This window comes from Triticum aestivum, chromosome 2D (assembly GCF_018294505.1).
Source record: "Triticum aestivum cultivar Chinese Spring chromosome 2D, IWGSC CS RefSeq v2.1, whole genome shotgun sequence".
Taxonomy (NCBI): Eukaryota; Viridiplantae; Streptophyta; class Magnoliopsida; order Poales; family Poaceae; genus Triticum; species Triticum aestivum.
The window spans coordinates 641,933,629-641,947,559 of NC_057799.1; the positions used below are offsets into that span (position 1 = coordinate 641,933,629).

The 13,931-nt window shown below is 48.7% G+C and overlaps 2 protein-coding genes across 2 annotated transcripts; both read left to right on the forward strand.

Annotated features, from left to right (window-relative positions):
• Window positions 1-247: 247 nt before the first annotated feature.
• Window positions 248-1,477, forward strand: LOC123050702 (transcription repressor OFP13-like). Its single transcript, XM_044473459.1, has one exon. It carries the CDS (start codon window positions 406-408, stop codon window positions 1,120-1,122), a length of 717 nt encoding a protein of 238 aa, XP_044329394.1. The 5' UTR covers window positions 248-405; the 3' UTR covers window positions 1,123-1,477.
• Window positions 1,478-10,030: 8,553 nt separating this feature from the next.
• LOC123050703 (probable LRR receptor-like serine/threonine-protein kinase At3g47570) lies at window positions 10,031-13,384 on the forward strand. Its single transcript, XM_044473460.1, has 2 exons — window positions 10,031-12,803; window positions 12,909-13,384. The coding sequence occupies exons 1-2, from the start codon at window positions 10,031-10,033 to the stop codon at window positions 13,304-13,306; spliced, it is 3,171 nt and encodes a 1,056-aa protein (XP_044329395.1). The 3' UTR covers window positions 13,307-13,384.
• Window positions 13,385-13,931: the final 547 nt, after the last annotated feature.

Genomic DNA, 13,931 nt, shown 5'->3' on the forward strand with positions numbered 1-13,931 from the left:
ATCTATTTGGCGCCGCCCCGCGGTCGCGTCTACCCGATATGTGGACCCAACTTGTCAGAATCAAGGTGATATGACATAATTTGGGGCTCCTTTCCTTGATGAAAAAAAAAATGACACGGTTGTACAAAGGGAGAGAGTATTATATGATTTTCGGCAGCTACCATGTAAGACCGTGATAAAGTATAGAATTGGGCCAACCGGTGGATCACCGCCGGCCAGGCCTGCTAGACAAGAGGAGACTCCCAACTCACACAACAACGACGCCCATCTTCCCTTGCCTTTCTCACACGCACACAACCATCCACCCCCTTCCCGTTTAAAAGCGAGCCCATCAATTCGATCTTCATCATCCTCGACCAGTAGTGACTAGTGAGTCAGTGACTAGCACCAGCAGCAGCAGCAGCCATGGTCAAGACGTTCGCCCTCGCCTCCCTCTTCTTCGCCGGCAGCCGTGTGGACGCCACCGCCGGGAGCCTGTCGTCTCCTCCGTCCATATCAGCTGCGTCCTCCCGCAGCATGGCCGCCTCGTGGCAATGGCCCTCCTGCGCGCAGGCCAGGACCGCGTCCTTCGACGGCCGCAGCAGCGTGGTGGCGGAGGCGGCGGCGTCGTCGGCGCGCCGGGACTGCTGCAGGACGACCCGCGTGATCACGAACCCGGCCTACTGCGACGACGACACGGCCAACATTTCTTTCCTCTCCGCCACGGGCTCGTCCTCGGCTTCCACCGCGGCGCCAGAGCCGGAGCTCTCGCGGGCACGCGAGGCCGAGGAGGCGGTCATCCGCGGGGTCCGGGCGTCGAGCCGGCTCTTCTTCGAGCCCGAGGCGACGAAATCCATCGTGATGACGAGCAAGCCGGTGGCGGATCAGGCGGCGTTCCGCGGGGCGACGGCGCTGGCCATCGACTCGGCGGACCCGTACGGTGACTTCCGGCGGTCCATGGAGGAGATGGTACTGAGCCGCGGCGGCGGCAGGGGCGACGACGACTGGGGGTGGCTGGAGGAGATGCTGGGGTGGTACCTCCGCGCCAACGGCAAGAAGACCCATGGCCTCATCGTCTGCGCCTTCGTCGACCTGCTCGTCGGGCTCTCCGCAGTCAACAACAAGGACGGCGGCCGGTGCTAGCTAGTTGGCGAGTATGCGAGCGCGCAATGCGATTGCTTACGGAAGAAACAGTGCCATGCCATTGCCATTGGTGGCATCAGCTAGCGATTCGGTCGAGATGGATTGAGCGAGAGGCGTAGGCTGTGTTGTGTAGTATACTCCCTCCGTTCCTAAATATTTGTCTTTCTAGAGATTTCAACCAGTGACTACATACGGAGCAAAATGAGTTAATCTACACTCTAAACTATGTCTATATACATCCGTATGTGATAGCCCATTTGAAATCTCTAAAAAGACAATTATTTAGAAACGGAGAGAGTACTTGATTGAATTATATGTAGATGTTGATAGTTGAATTATTCGAAGATTGCAAATAGCCAGCCAGCTAGATAGTCAGTGGGTGCCTCGAGCTTTCTCGCTCCCATGAGTCCCATCATGTACTGCTAATAACTATACTGATCTGGCCAAATGTTGGACATCGTTTTCACACTGGTGTGTGACAGTGTGAGTGACTTCTGTACATGGTTTTTCACTTTCAGTGATATTTCAATGAAATTCATTGAATTTCATTAATTTCAGCAGTCACTGATATATTTACATTTGAGTCAAAACATTTCAACAATTTCGATAAGACACATGAATTCAAAAAATTACAAAAATCTAATTGAATTAAAGTCAATATTTCCGCCTTTCGGCCGTGTTGCTGAAATTTTCCTGAAAGTGGAAGTGAACACCTTGCTTTGCTTCTGTACCCCTACCCCTGCCTTTCTCGCGGCCGCAACGCTGCGACGTCTCGTCTCGAGCTCAGACCCTGCCTCTTCCTCCCCTTCGCCGGCGGTAGCACTGCAGGCACATCTTCTCCGTCTCCGACGAGGTCCTGATATGGTGGTGAGCCCTCACCTTCTTCTTCTTCTACTACTACTACAAAATCGACTGCGCGAGTGAGGGATCGACTGATTGGAGATTCAACTTGAGAATTGCACTGCCCTAAGCCCTCAACATGTACACCCCCGGAAGATGCCAATGAAGAGTGTACCGCTATATACGCACTGTTTGGTCTTGCCATCCCTACCCTGACCAAAGTGAGCAGAGCCATTGGGTGAGAGCGTGAAGCTGTCGTGGATGAACATGGAAATCGCCTGGACCGGACGTACTTGGCCATTTGGTAGGCACTGCAGGTCTCAAGTCATTGGGGCTTTTGCATGGTGGGCAGGCACGTACGTGGTCCGCGGCGGGCCAGGCCAAAAGTGTCCAACCGATCCATTATCTCTGCCATTTGTCAGCCCGTACGTGTTAGGTCAAGATCGATTACTTCTTCAGTGTCACGAAAAATAACAGTAATTCACTTCACGCGCCTGGTTTTAACGAATGGCTTGGTTGATTTGGCCCATCGATCGGGTGACCAGACCCCCCAAAAATAAAAATAAAACAGCAGCAGCACACATCACATGGGTGGCGAGACGCGAAAACACGTCGACACAATCCCGTTTCGTACGGTGAATTAGGCCTCCTTTTCGAAAAAGAAAAAAAAACGGTGAAATTAGGCGGCAATCCGATCGGGCTCTGTTTGTCTGCATGCATGTGTGCGTTGATTGGCAGGCGCCACTGTTTCAGCTTGGGTGGTGGCCTCAATATATAATATATCCACAGCCTAGCCAAACATTGCTTCTTTTCCAAACTGTAGCATGCAGATCTCAGACAGTCAGGCCGAGTGATCCAGCAACGACCTTTCACCTCACCACCAGATACTAGTAGTGTTAGAGCATCTACGGTTAGGCACCCTAAATTCCGCCTCAAACGCCCAGGCCGGCCATCCGGTCACTAATCGGTTATGAAATTTTGATTTAGCCGGGTGCCTCAAACGGGTCTCAAACGCTCGAACTGACCGACACACTTCATATTCAGTTCAAGCATGGGGCGGATATAAGGGGCACCCGTGCACGCCCGCCACGTCGGACCGACGCCGAGGTCCCACGCGGAATCGCCCGGAAGTCCGGCGGTCGGAAACTCGTCTCCTCCGTGGGACCGATGTCGTCGCGTGGTGCCGCTCCTGGCGCCTTGTAATGCCTAGCCCGGCTATTTAAGTCGACCACCAGCACCGAAATCCTACCCCTCCATATTTTTCTCCGCCCGTCCGCCGCCGCTGCCACTTCCCACTCCTCGTCCGCCGCCACTAGTAGCCATGTCCCCACGCCGCCGGATAAGGGGCTACCCATTTCTAACGCCGGACCGCCGGCTGCAGCTCCTTGATCCGATCCGGGCAAGGCGCGAAGCCCGGATCGCCCTGGGACTACCTCCGGATGCAGTGGATCCGGAGGAGTTGTTGTTGTTGTTGTTGGAGGAGGAGGAGGAGAAGGAGGAGGAGATGTTCGCCTACATCGATGAGGTCGAGCAGGAGGAGGATGAGCCGGAGCCCTCCTATGCGCATGTTCACCCGGCGCCCGGCACCGACGCCGTGGACATCTTCGACGACCAAGATTAGCTAGGGGTAGTACATAGGATTTCATTTGCATGCTTTGTATGGATTTAGGGGTTGAAATATGAGAAACTCAAATGCAGAGTAGGTAATTTGAAGCATGACCAGACACTGTCTGCGGACGCGCCAGTCCGTATGCGTTTGAGGAAACGGATTTGTCAAGTGCGGGTGTAGATACTCTTAGTGTAGAGCTGATCGAGGTGCTTCTCGATCGTTCGTGAATCGAGCAGCAACGACGACGCGTCTCACCGGAACAGACAAGCCCCAAGTCCCAAGACGACGCATTTCATCGAGCACCTTATCTACATACAGCAGATGATGATCGGGACAAAAATGCCCCCAACGCAGTAACTAGGACTGGTCTTTTTCTTACGCACGTTCTGATGCCATCTACTTTCTCTGTTGGGAATTACTTGTCGCAGAAATAGATGTATCTAGACGTATTTTAGTTCTAGATACATCCATTTCCGAGACAAGTAATTCCGAACGGAGGGAATACACTGCTTAATCTGCGATCGGTCAGGGTGCAGAGCAGACAAAGTTTGTTTCTCTTTTTCTTGATAAGTTGAGCAACGGTGGTGGCCCATTTTCCCTGACGGGGTACTATACCTGACCCGGCCAAGTGATGAGCAGAGACAGAGTCATTGCCTGTTTGCTGACAGACTGAGGCTGCTGTTGGTGAACACGGACAGAAATCGCCGGGACGTGCAGGTAGGCAGCTTTCAGGTCGGCCGATCCCCCCTTTCCTTTCCTTGGGATGGGACGGGCAATGCATGCGCTCGGCGGCGCGCCAATCGATCAGTGAGCATTTTTTTTCCCCCGAAAAGGAACACTTTACTACTTAAAAGATTTAAGCATCACATCCGGCTCTGCATAGCTAAGACGGACACAATCAAACAATATCCTGTCATTTAAATGACAAACATAAAAAGTGAAATATAAGGAAAACATGCAGTATCCGTATAATGCCTAAAGCGGAGGGGGTCAATCCTAAGATCATGCTGCCATCCATGTTAGGGTAAAAGTATCCCTCGCCGTAGCCTCCAATCGTGTACACACCTCCATAAACAGGTCTCGATTTTCCACACGTTGTAGAGAGGACCATAAACGAAGAGTCCTGGTACATCTGTAGATAACCTGCATAAGAGAAGTAATTTTATCGTTAAAAACCTTATCATTTCTATAGAGCCAAAGCGACCAAATAACGGCAAGCGCTCCCACCCTGAGAAGGGTTCTAAACCTGTGATCAATCTCATGTAGCCAGTGGCCAAATACATTAGCAACAGTACAAGGAGGATACAAGCCAGAAGCTATTTGGATAATTGACCATATAGAACGAGTCAATTTGCATTGAAAGAATAAATGTTTTATTGTCTCATCATGGTGACAAAAGACACATTGCGGACTTTCATGCCAATTCCTCTTAATAAGGTTATCTTTAGTAAGAATGACTCCACATTTTCTTGTTATTATGCGAAGATTTTATTCTTAAACGGTATCTTCATCTTCATCTTCATCTTCCAGATTTTCTTGTTATTATCAACTGGCACATCAGACTGGATTAACGCTTTATACATAGATTTCACTGAGAACTGTCCATTCCCATGTAGGTTCCATCGGAATACATCGGACCCATGTGACAATTACACTGTGGACAACCGCTGGAGCAGGATGTTCCACGATTATAGTCTGGGTCCAAATAAATCCCTTATGAATGTCACATTTCGCGGAAATAATTCCATTACCGTGGCGATAGTATCACCCTTATGACGTACAATATTGTATAGAGCCGGATATTGTTTCCGAAGAGTGGCATTTCCTAGCACTGGTTACATCGATTTCTTCATTGCCATGCTATGGCGAGACGCCAAATCACAAATCCATGAGTACGGCATCAGGAAAATCATCAGTTTGTTTCTATGTGCACGTGCACTGCAGATGGATGCAGCAATCGACGCTGATGGGACGTGCAGGTAGGTAGGTAGCTTTCAGGTCGGCCGATCCCCGGGAATGGGATGGGAGTGGGACGGAGATGCTCGGCAGCGCGCCAATCGATCAGTGGCATGCACCTGCAAACGAGAAGAAATGACACGCCAACGCAAGGTTGCTGTACCCCATGTAGTGACATGTCTGAATGAGAAGAAATTGGATCACGCAGTGAGAGGGCCTTTCTTTGGTCTGGTTCGGACAAGACGACCGGCGCCAAGTGCAAGGTCAATTGGGAGGTCATTTGTCGCCCGCATGAGTATGGAGGTCTTGGGGTGTTCACCACAGACAAATTTACTCGCGCACTACGCCTCCGTTGGCCATAGTACGAGTGGAAAGAGCCTGATAAGTTGTGGATAGGGCTTGGCAACCCATGCACCGAGGAGAATCTTGACTTTCTCTATGCATAAACAACTATCACTGTTGGCAATGGCGCGAAAACACCATTTTGGGACTCGCCCTGGCTGCTTGGGCGCAAGCCAAAGGACATCGCCCCGCTGATTTTTCAAGCCTCGCGGAGGAAGCATTGGAAAGTATGTGAAGCCCTTAAAGATGATGCATGGATCTTCATGATCAACCATGACACTGTAGTCTTTGGTGCCCACGTCCGGGAGTGCTTCACTCTGTGGATGCTTGTTCATGAAGTCGTTTTGGACGACCTTCTTGAGGACGACATTTGGTGGAAGCACTCCAATGATGGCATTTATTCGGCGTCCACCGCTTACAAGGCGCAGTTTCTTGGGATGACTCTCTTCCCTATGAAACGCATGGTGTGGAAGCCTTGGGCACCACCAAAAGTGAAATTCTTCTCTTGGCTTGCGCTACAAGACCCGATTTGGATCACCGACCGCCTGGAGAAACGAGGTTGGGAAAACGGCGGCCTTTGCCCTTTATGCAGGAGGGAACAAGAAACTCGACCACACCTATTCTTCAAGTGTCGGTACACCCTCAGGATGTGGCGCTTGGTTCTCAACAATTTTGGCCTTGCCCATGTTGACACGTCGACTTGGCACACGGAGGACTCGATCATGGCTTGGTGGGACAAGACGGCCGGGCTGCAAACAACGAATAGAAGTGCCATGGCGTCCATAACCATGCTCCTATCTTGGACCCAATGGAACGAGAGAAATTCTCCCGTTTTCCGGCACAAGTGCGCTCCACCACCAATTCTACTGCTGGCAATTTGCGATGAGGCAAACCTTTGGGTGACGGCGGGTCCTAAGCATCTAGGGAATATCATTACGCGTGAGTAATTGGCATGTCGTGTTTGTGGGGTTATTGTAAAACTCTCAAACTCTACTCTCTTCTTAATTAATAGATGAGGCAAATCTTATGCCTCCGTTTCAAAAAAAACCCATAAGCAGTTTGTTTCTATGTGCACATGCACAGCAGATGGATATACAGCAATCGACGCCACTTATTTCAAAAAAAAAGCAATCAATGGCATTGTGTCTGTGTCTGTGTTTGGTGGGGGTGGCCTGAATCCAGAGACCTCAACAGTGTGCCACCGGCCACGACGCGCCACTCTTTCTCCATGTCTTCTGACGGACAAGGCACCTGCCTTTGCGTCTATGACATGTGGGCCCAACAGGTGGTTGGCCCACATGTCAGTGACCCAAAGGCAGGTGCCTGCCTTTGTGTCTATGACATGTGGGCCCAACAGGTGGCTAGCCCACATGTCAGTGACCCAAAGACAGGTGCCTTTAATGCACCGAAGCTGCGTCCCCTTCGGACCCGGCCCGGACCACCCAGAGTCCTTGTCTCCTTGACGTGCACGACCCACGGACCTCCTCAATCGGACACTATGCACGGTTGACCTCAGCATCATGTACCCACGTACGTTTGTACGACAGAGAGGTGGCCTTGCCCTACACGAGTCGTCTGCATGCAGTTCCCAGATTAAGCACAGCTGCACAGGGGAACTCGACTCAGATGATCATCGGATTCGACATTTAACTTCCTTATATTATGGGACGGAGGGAGTAGGAGCGGAAGGATGTGCCTTTTGCTCTTCCTATCATGGTTGGGGTGTTGTAATGTGGATGGTTGGCGGAGTCTTGAGACTTGGATGTTGGGCGGTAGTCCGCATGGTTGGTTCTTCGGCGAGCACTATGATGGTGGTGGTGGCTATGCCTTTTGGTCGTGTGGACGGCGAGGGATGTAGCGGTGGGTGGCTTGGGAATTGGGATCGCTCTTTGTCGATGCCAATGATGGTGCCCAGATATGGATTTAGAGGTTTGTGCTCGCCGTGGGTGTCTTGGGTGTACCTCGGGGTGGCACGGGTCACCTACTGAACGAAACCTCTATGCTTGGGTGTCGATGGCAGCGACGCCCACGGGTGCCACTCTCCTCTTGAGGACGTCATTGTGGTTCTCCTCTCTGCGCCAGGATTCCGGGTGCATGTTAGGACTCGGCAGCGTCGACGCTTAGTGTCATTTTTCCTCATAGGGGCATTGTCGTGGAGCTTAGGTGTCCTAGAGCAGGGTGTGTCGTTGGCTTTATGCCTTCCTATATTCTTCCTTAGTATGGTAGTCGTTTTGTGATTTTTATTGGCTAGTTATCCCAAGATATGCTTTGTAAGAAGGCATCCTCATTTAACCGGTACTTTGATTTGTGCTTTATCTAAACAGGGAGGCGAGAGCATGTTTCCAAAGTATGCGGCTACTAGGTACGTGTTTTTTTTAACAAAAAATGTTAAAATGTTACTACTCCGTCCCATAATGTAAGACGTTTTTTAACATTAGTGTAGTGTCAAAAAGCGTCTTATATTATGAAACAGAGGGAGTACCTAAGTAGGTTGGACTATCAGGCTAGCATTTGTGCATCGTTACAGGACCAGCTCAAAAAAGAAACACTCTACGACGATGCCGTCACCTCCAACCGAAGACACAAACATGACAAGTCAAACCAGAGCAACACCGCACTGCCTATAAATTCTCGCCACTGCCACAATCTTACAACAAGACAGGGGGACTCGCTCGCTCTCCAATTGCCAGATCCCCAGCCCCAGGAGCTTCAAAGTTCCAAGCCTCTCCAATGGCGGTCAAGGTCTAAGCCGCGTCAGCATCCGCACCACCATCTTCTTCTAGCAAGGTTCACATCCTATCCTAAATAGGTATTTTCTTGGTCTTGCCGTATCCCTATCCAAAGATTGGTCCGTCCGATGCAACAACTAATGTTTATCTTCCATTTGCTTTTCTGTGTATTAATTAAACTCTTTATTGATTTTCCAGTAATTCTCGAAATTAAGTATCACTTTTGGTCAGCTAGACGCCGCATGGCTCTGTTTTTCCCCTTTGTTCGTAGGCAATATCACTAGATTGGTAGATGTGATTTCGTCAGTGCGCGCAGACAATGATTTGATCGCGAGAGGGGGTAAAAATGAGTCAGGCCTCATTCGGTTTGCAGGATTTCTATGGCAAAAACATAGGAACAGGGATTCCGTAGGAAATTTTTCTATAAATGCATTCGGTTTGTAGGAAACGCATACGGGAATTTTGTAGGAATACTGTTCATTTCCTATGTTTTTGAAGGAATATACACATCTATTCAAAGCTTATTTTGTGCGTAGTAACGAGGCAAGACAATTTTGTAGGATGGCAAGTGACATCCTATCAAATTCCTATACTACTTCTAATTCCTACATTCTGGTTTCCTCCAAACCGAATGAGGCCTCGGGGGAAAAATTGGACTCCCCCACAATCCTAGGGTGCAGGGTAGGTTTCAATCAGGGTCTCGATCATGACGGCAGGTTTTGGTAAAGAGCAGTGCTATACACACGTCATCGTGTGGACAATCCTGCACATCATTTTCGTTCGGTAAATTGGAGTACACCTTAAATTAACTTATTTTCTGGAAGTGCTCTTTGTCCAAATCGACTAGTGCTCACTAGTCAGTGCTGGACTTGGAAATATGGTTTGCACCATGATGGTGGCATATCTTGACTAAATTGACAACTTGTCTTAATAGTTTAAAGATAATGGATGACATCTAGTTAGGCGCAGTTTTTTTCTAAAGAAATATAGCAGCACCATCTAGTGGGTCATACGTAGATGGCATAATTGACTTCTTTTCCATATGTCTGGCTTATTCTCACATGTCAACACTTCCGTGCTGTGTTTCCAAGGAAACAGTCAGCCGAGAACTTCCATAAATCCTTTGACGAACAAACCACCTGAGGGAATTGAAAAAAGAGTGGCGACAAAGAGTTTGCGGAGAAGCTTCAAAATTTATTGCATAAATTCACCGTTCAAAAAGCTACATGACCAAAACTGCACCACCATTTTTCTTTCCTACACAAACTTTAATGTTGTTAATACTTGCTAAGTTGCTATTATCCTTGTATTTTTTTCTGCAAATTTTCAAATGACATGCTACTCCTAATAAAGTCCTGCCTGCAAATTTTCACTTGTTCTAGTGCTTTGGATGTAATGCCAGGAAGGGTCCTGGAACATACTATATGCACCGATGTTTCCACTGCCTTTGTTGCTTCTTCTGCTGCATTCGCTCTGGCCAGCATCAAGCATTTCAGCCTTCTCAGCTGCAGAGATATTCAGCATCAGCAATGAGACTGACATGGATTCCTTGCTGGCACTCAAGACTAGTCTCGGTGACCAGTCAGGTGTGCTATCCTCCTGGAACGCAAGTGGTGACTTGTGTCGATGGCTAGGTGTGGTATGCAGCCTCAGACACAAGCAAAGGGTCTTGAAACTGAATCTCTCCTCGGCTGGCCTCTTCGGCACAATTGCTCCTTCCATTGGGAACCTCACGTACCTCGCTCATGTAGACCTCAGTTCAAATGCACTTCATGGTGGATTTCCGGCGACGATTGGGCGCCTGCATCGGTTGCGGTATCTTGACTTGTCACACAACTCACTTCAAGGCGAGATCCCAGATAGCTTGATGAACTGCACCAAATTTACAAGCATCGCCCTTTATTCCAACCGACTCACCGGAGAAATCCCTGCTTGGCTTGGAGGTTTATCCAACCTTGAGTACATTTACCTAGAAGCCAACAACTTCACTGGGGCCATCCCGCCATCACTCGCCAACCTCTCGTCCCTGCAGGAACTCTATTTCTCACGAAACCATCTTGAGGACACCATTCCTGAGGGCATTGGTAGGCTCGGTATGCTTCAGTACGTTGCACTGGGAGAAAACCACCTCGTGGGCACCATCCCCGCAACTTTCTTCAACCTTTCTTCGCTGGCTCAGCTCGGAGTGACAAACAATGAACTTGAGGGAACGCTGCCGTCTAACCTGGGGAATAACTTGCCAAATCTCCAGGCCCTCTACCTTGACTTAAACCACTTCACAGGAAGAGTTCCAGCTTCACTAGCAAATGTGACCACCGTAGATGTTCTAGACATCTCGCTCAATAACTTCACTGGAAAATTGCCTCCAGAGATTGGAAAGCTCTGCCCGGATATCTTATCTCTCAGCAGAAACCAACTTGAGATAAGCACTGTTCAGGACTGGGAGTTCATCACCTTCTTGTCCAACTGCACATACCTCCGTGTACTTGATCTTGGTTACAACCATTTTACTGGGGAACTTCCGAGCTCATTTGCCAACCTGTCAGCTCATCTCCAGCTGTTGTCGGTTGAAGCAAACGATATCTATGGGAAGATACCTGTCCACATTGGCAACCTTTTGGGGCTACTTGAGGTGTCATTTTCCAACAACCGATTTGCTGGAGTCCTACCTGACAGCATTGGAAGGCTAAAAATGCTAACAGTATTGGACCTCCAAAATAACCTACTATCGGGGATCATTCCGTCATCGCTTGGGAACCTAACACAGATGCAACAGTTGTTTGTGAATGGGAATAACTTTGAGGGACCTATTCCACGAAGCCTTGGGAACCTGCAACAGTTAATTACTGCAAACTTTTCGAGCAACCAGTTCACCAGTTCATTGCCTAGAGAGATTTTTAGCATACCATCTTTGTCAAATGCTCTTGATTTGTCAAACAATCATTTGGTTGGTATTCTTCCGTCTGAAGTTGGCATACTCAAGAAGGCCACCTTCTTGTACTTGTCTCGAAACAACTTGTCTGGGGTACTGCCCGATGCTTTGAGCAACTGCCAAAGCTTGGTGGGCCTCCATTTGGACAGCAACTCCTTTAGCGGCAGCATCCCTATGCCTATGAGCAATGTGCATGGTTTGGTAATATTAAACCTCTCAAGAAACAAGCTTTCAGGCATGATTCCTCAAGAATTAGGACGCATGAAGGGACTAGAAAAGTTGCATCTTGCACACAACTACTTATCTGGAAAGATCCCCGAGTCATTCGAAAACATGACCAAACTGTACCAATTGGACTTATCCTTCAACCATTTGGAGGGTAAAGTTCCAGTGCATGGTGTGTTTGCTAACATAAGTGGATTCTCCTTTGCTGGGAACAATGGTCTCTGTGGTGGTATCCTGCAACTGCACTTGCCTTCATGTCCAGCTGAACCTTCAAAGCATAGTCAAAGGAAACATCATGTCATTCTAAAAGCAGTGATTCCAGTCGCTAGCATCATATTGTTCACAATATTAACATTTTTATCATTTTTCTTGAGAAAGAAATTGAGAGGTCGGTCGATAGAAAAAACAAAAACTGCTCCACCATTAATGAATGAAATGTACCCTAGAGTTTCTTACGATGAACTTGTCCAAGGAACAGATGGTTTTGCTAGAAACAATTTGATCGGCATAGGAAGATATGGTTCAGTGTATAAGGGGAATTTACTGCTGAAGAATACAATAACTGAAGTTGCTATTAAGGTTTTTGATCTTCAGCAGCCTCACTCTTCCAGGAGTTTTCTAGCAGAGTGTGAGGTGCTCAGTAAGGTCCGCCATCGTAATTTGGACAGTGTGATAACCTGCTGTGCTAGCTTGGACTCGAAGAGGAATGACTTCAAAGCCCTTGTGCTTGAATTCATGCCTAACGGGAGCCTAGATACGTGGTTGCATCCAAGTCTACATGTACAAGAGAGGCAATGCTTGAAGCTGATGCAAAGGTTGAACATTGTTGTTGATATTGCTGATGCACTCGACTACCTGCATAACAACTGTGAGCCACCAATTGTACACTGTGACCTGAAGCCAAGCAACATCCTTCTTGATGAGAATTTGGGTGCCCATATTGGGGATTTTGGTCTTGCAAAGATCCTTTCAAATCCAGTTGGTGAGAAACCGATCAGATCGAAAAGTACCATCGCCATACGAGGAACCATTGGATATGTTGCACCAGGTAACTCGAAAGCATGCTTGTCATGCCCTATATCTGCTTGGTACTTACACAAATAATGCTATTTTGTAAGAGAATATTGAATATATTGCTGCATCTGCAATGCAGAATATGGGGAAGGTGGTCAAGTATCTGTGCGCGGAGATGTGTACAGCTTCGGAATTGTCCTCCTCGAGATGTCTACTGGGAAGTCACCTACTCATGACATGTTCAGGGACGGGTTAACGTTGCAGAACTATGTGGAGGCGGCATTCCCTGATGGGCTTATGAAGGTCTTTGATCCATTATTGTTGGCAACAGAAGAAGTTCCTGCGAATGATTTGTGTGAGGGAAGCAGCTCACTCAGAGATCCATGTAATGTCCTGACCTTCGTTACAAGAGTGGCACTGCTGTGTTGTAATCAAGCACCAGCAGAAAGGATGCTTATGAGAGATGCTGCAGCCGAGCTCCACAGGATCAGGGCTCGACCCATCACAACACCAATTGATCAGTTTGTTCTTGAGTGATGTAGTACCAAGAGCTGTAAGGTATCAGATCTCTGTAATATCTTGAATGATGATAAGAGTATATTACCTGAACGATAAATGCACACTTCATAAAAGTATATAGTTACACTTGCATGAAGAATTTTGTTGGAGAAGAATAAGATGGACTGGCAAGATTTTGTTAACACCAACATAATAAAAACAGTCTTCGATGTTTACCAGAATTGCTTTAGCGTGTTTTCTGTTTTTCTTGTTGTTGATATAATCACTGCAAGCATGTTGAATTTCGAACTGAATCTTCTACTAGCATTTGCACATTTTTTTCTGTTGAACTTGAGAACTATGATCATATAAATATGGATGGGCGTGGGGTGGCGCCGGAGATGGATGGGCGTGGGGTGGCCCCGGAGAGGGATGGGTGTGGGGCGGCGCCGGGGAGGGACCCGCTGCTGAACTGACGCATCTGCAATGGCGCAGGGCGGCCGACCTCCCCCTCCGCGCTGCCATTGATGTCGGCGGCCGGATATGCTTGGCGACGGCCGCGGATCCGGCTCGGAGACGGCTGCAGGCTGGGGAGGGAGGGGCGGCGGCGTGAGCAGGCCCCGCCGCCGACGGCGGGGCAGCGGATAGGCCGGCTGGGCAGTGA

Coding starts and splice junctions, on each gene's coding strand:
- LOC123050702 (XM_044473459.1), top strand. CDS start 406: ATGGTCAAGACGTTCGCCCTCGCCTCCCTCTTCTTCGCCGGCAGCCGT.
- LOC123050703 (XM_044473460.1), top strand. CDS start 10,031: ATGTTTCCACTGCCTTTGTTGCTTCTTCTGCTGCATTCGCTCTGGCCA. Junction 12,804..12,908: donor CATTGGATATGTTGCACCAG/GTAACTCGAAAG, acceptor TCTGCAATGCAG/AATATGGGGAAGGTGGTCAA.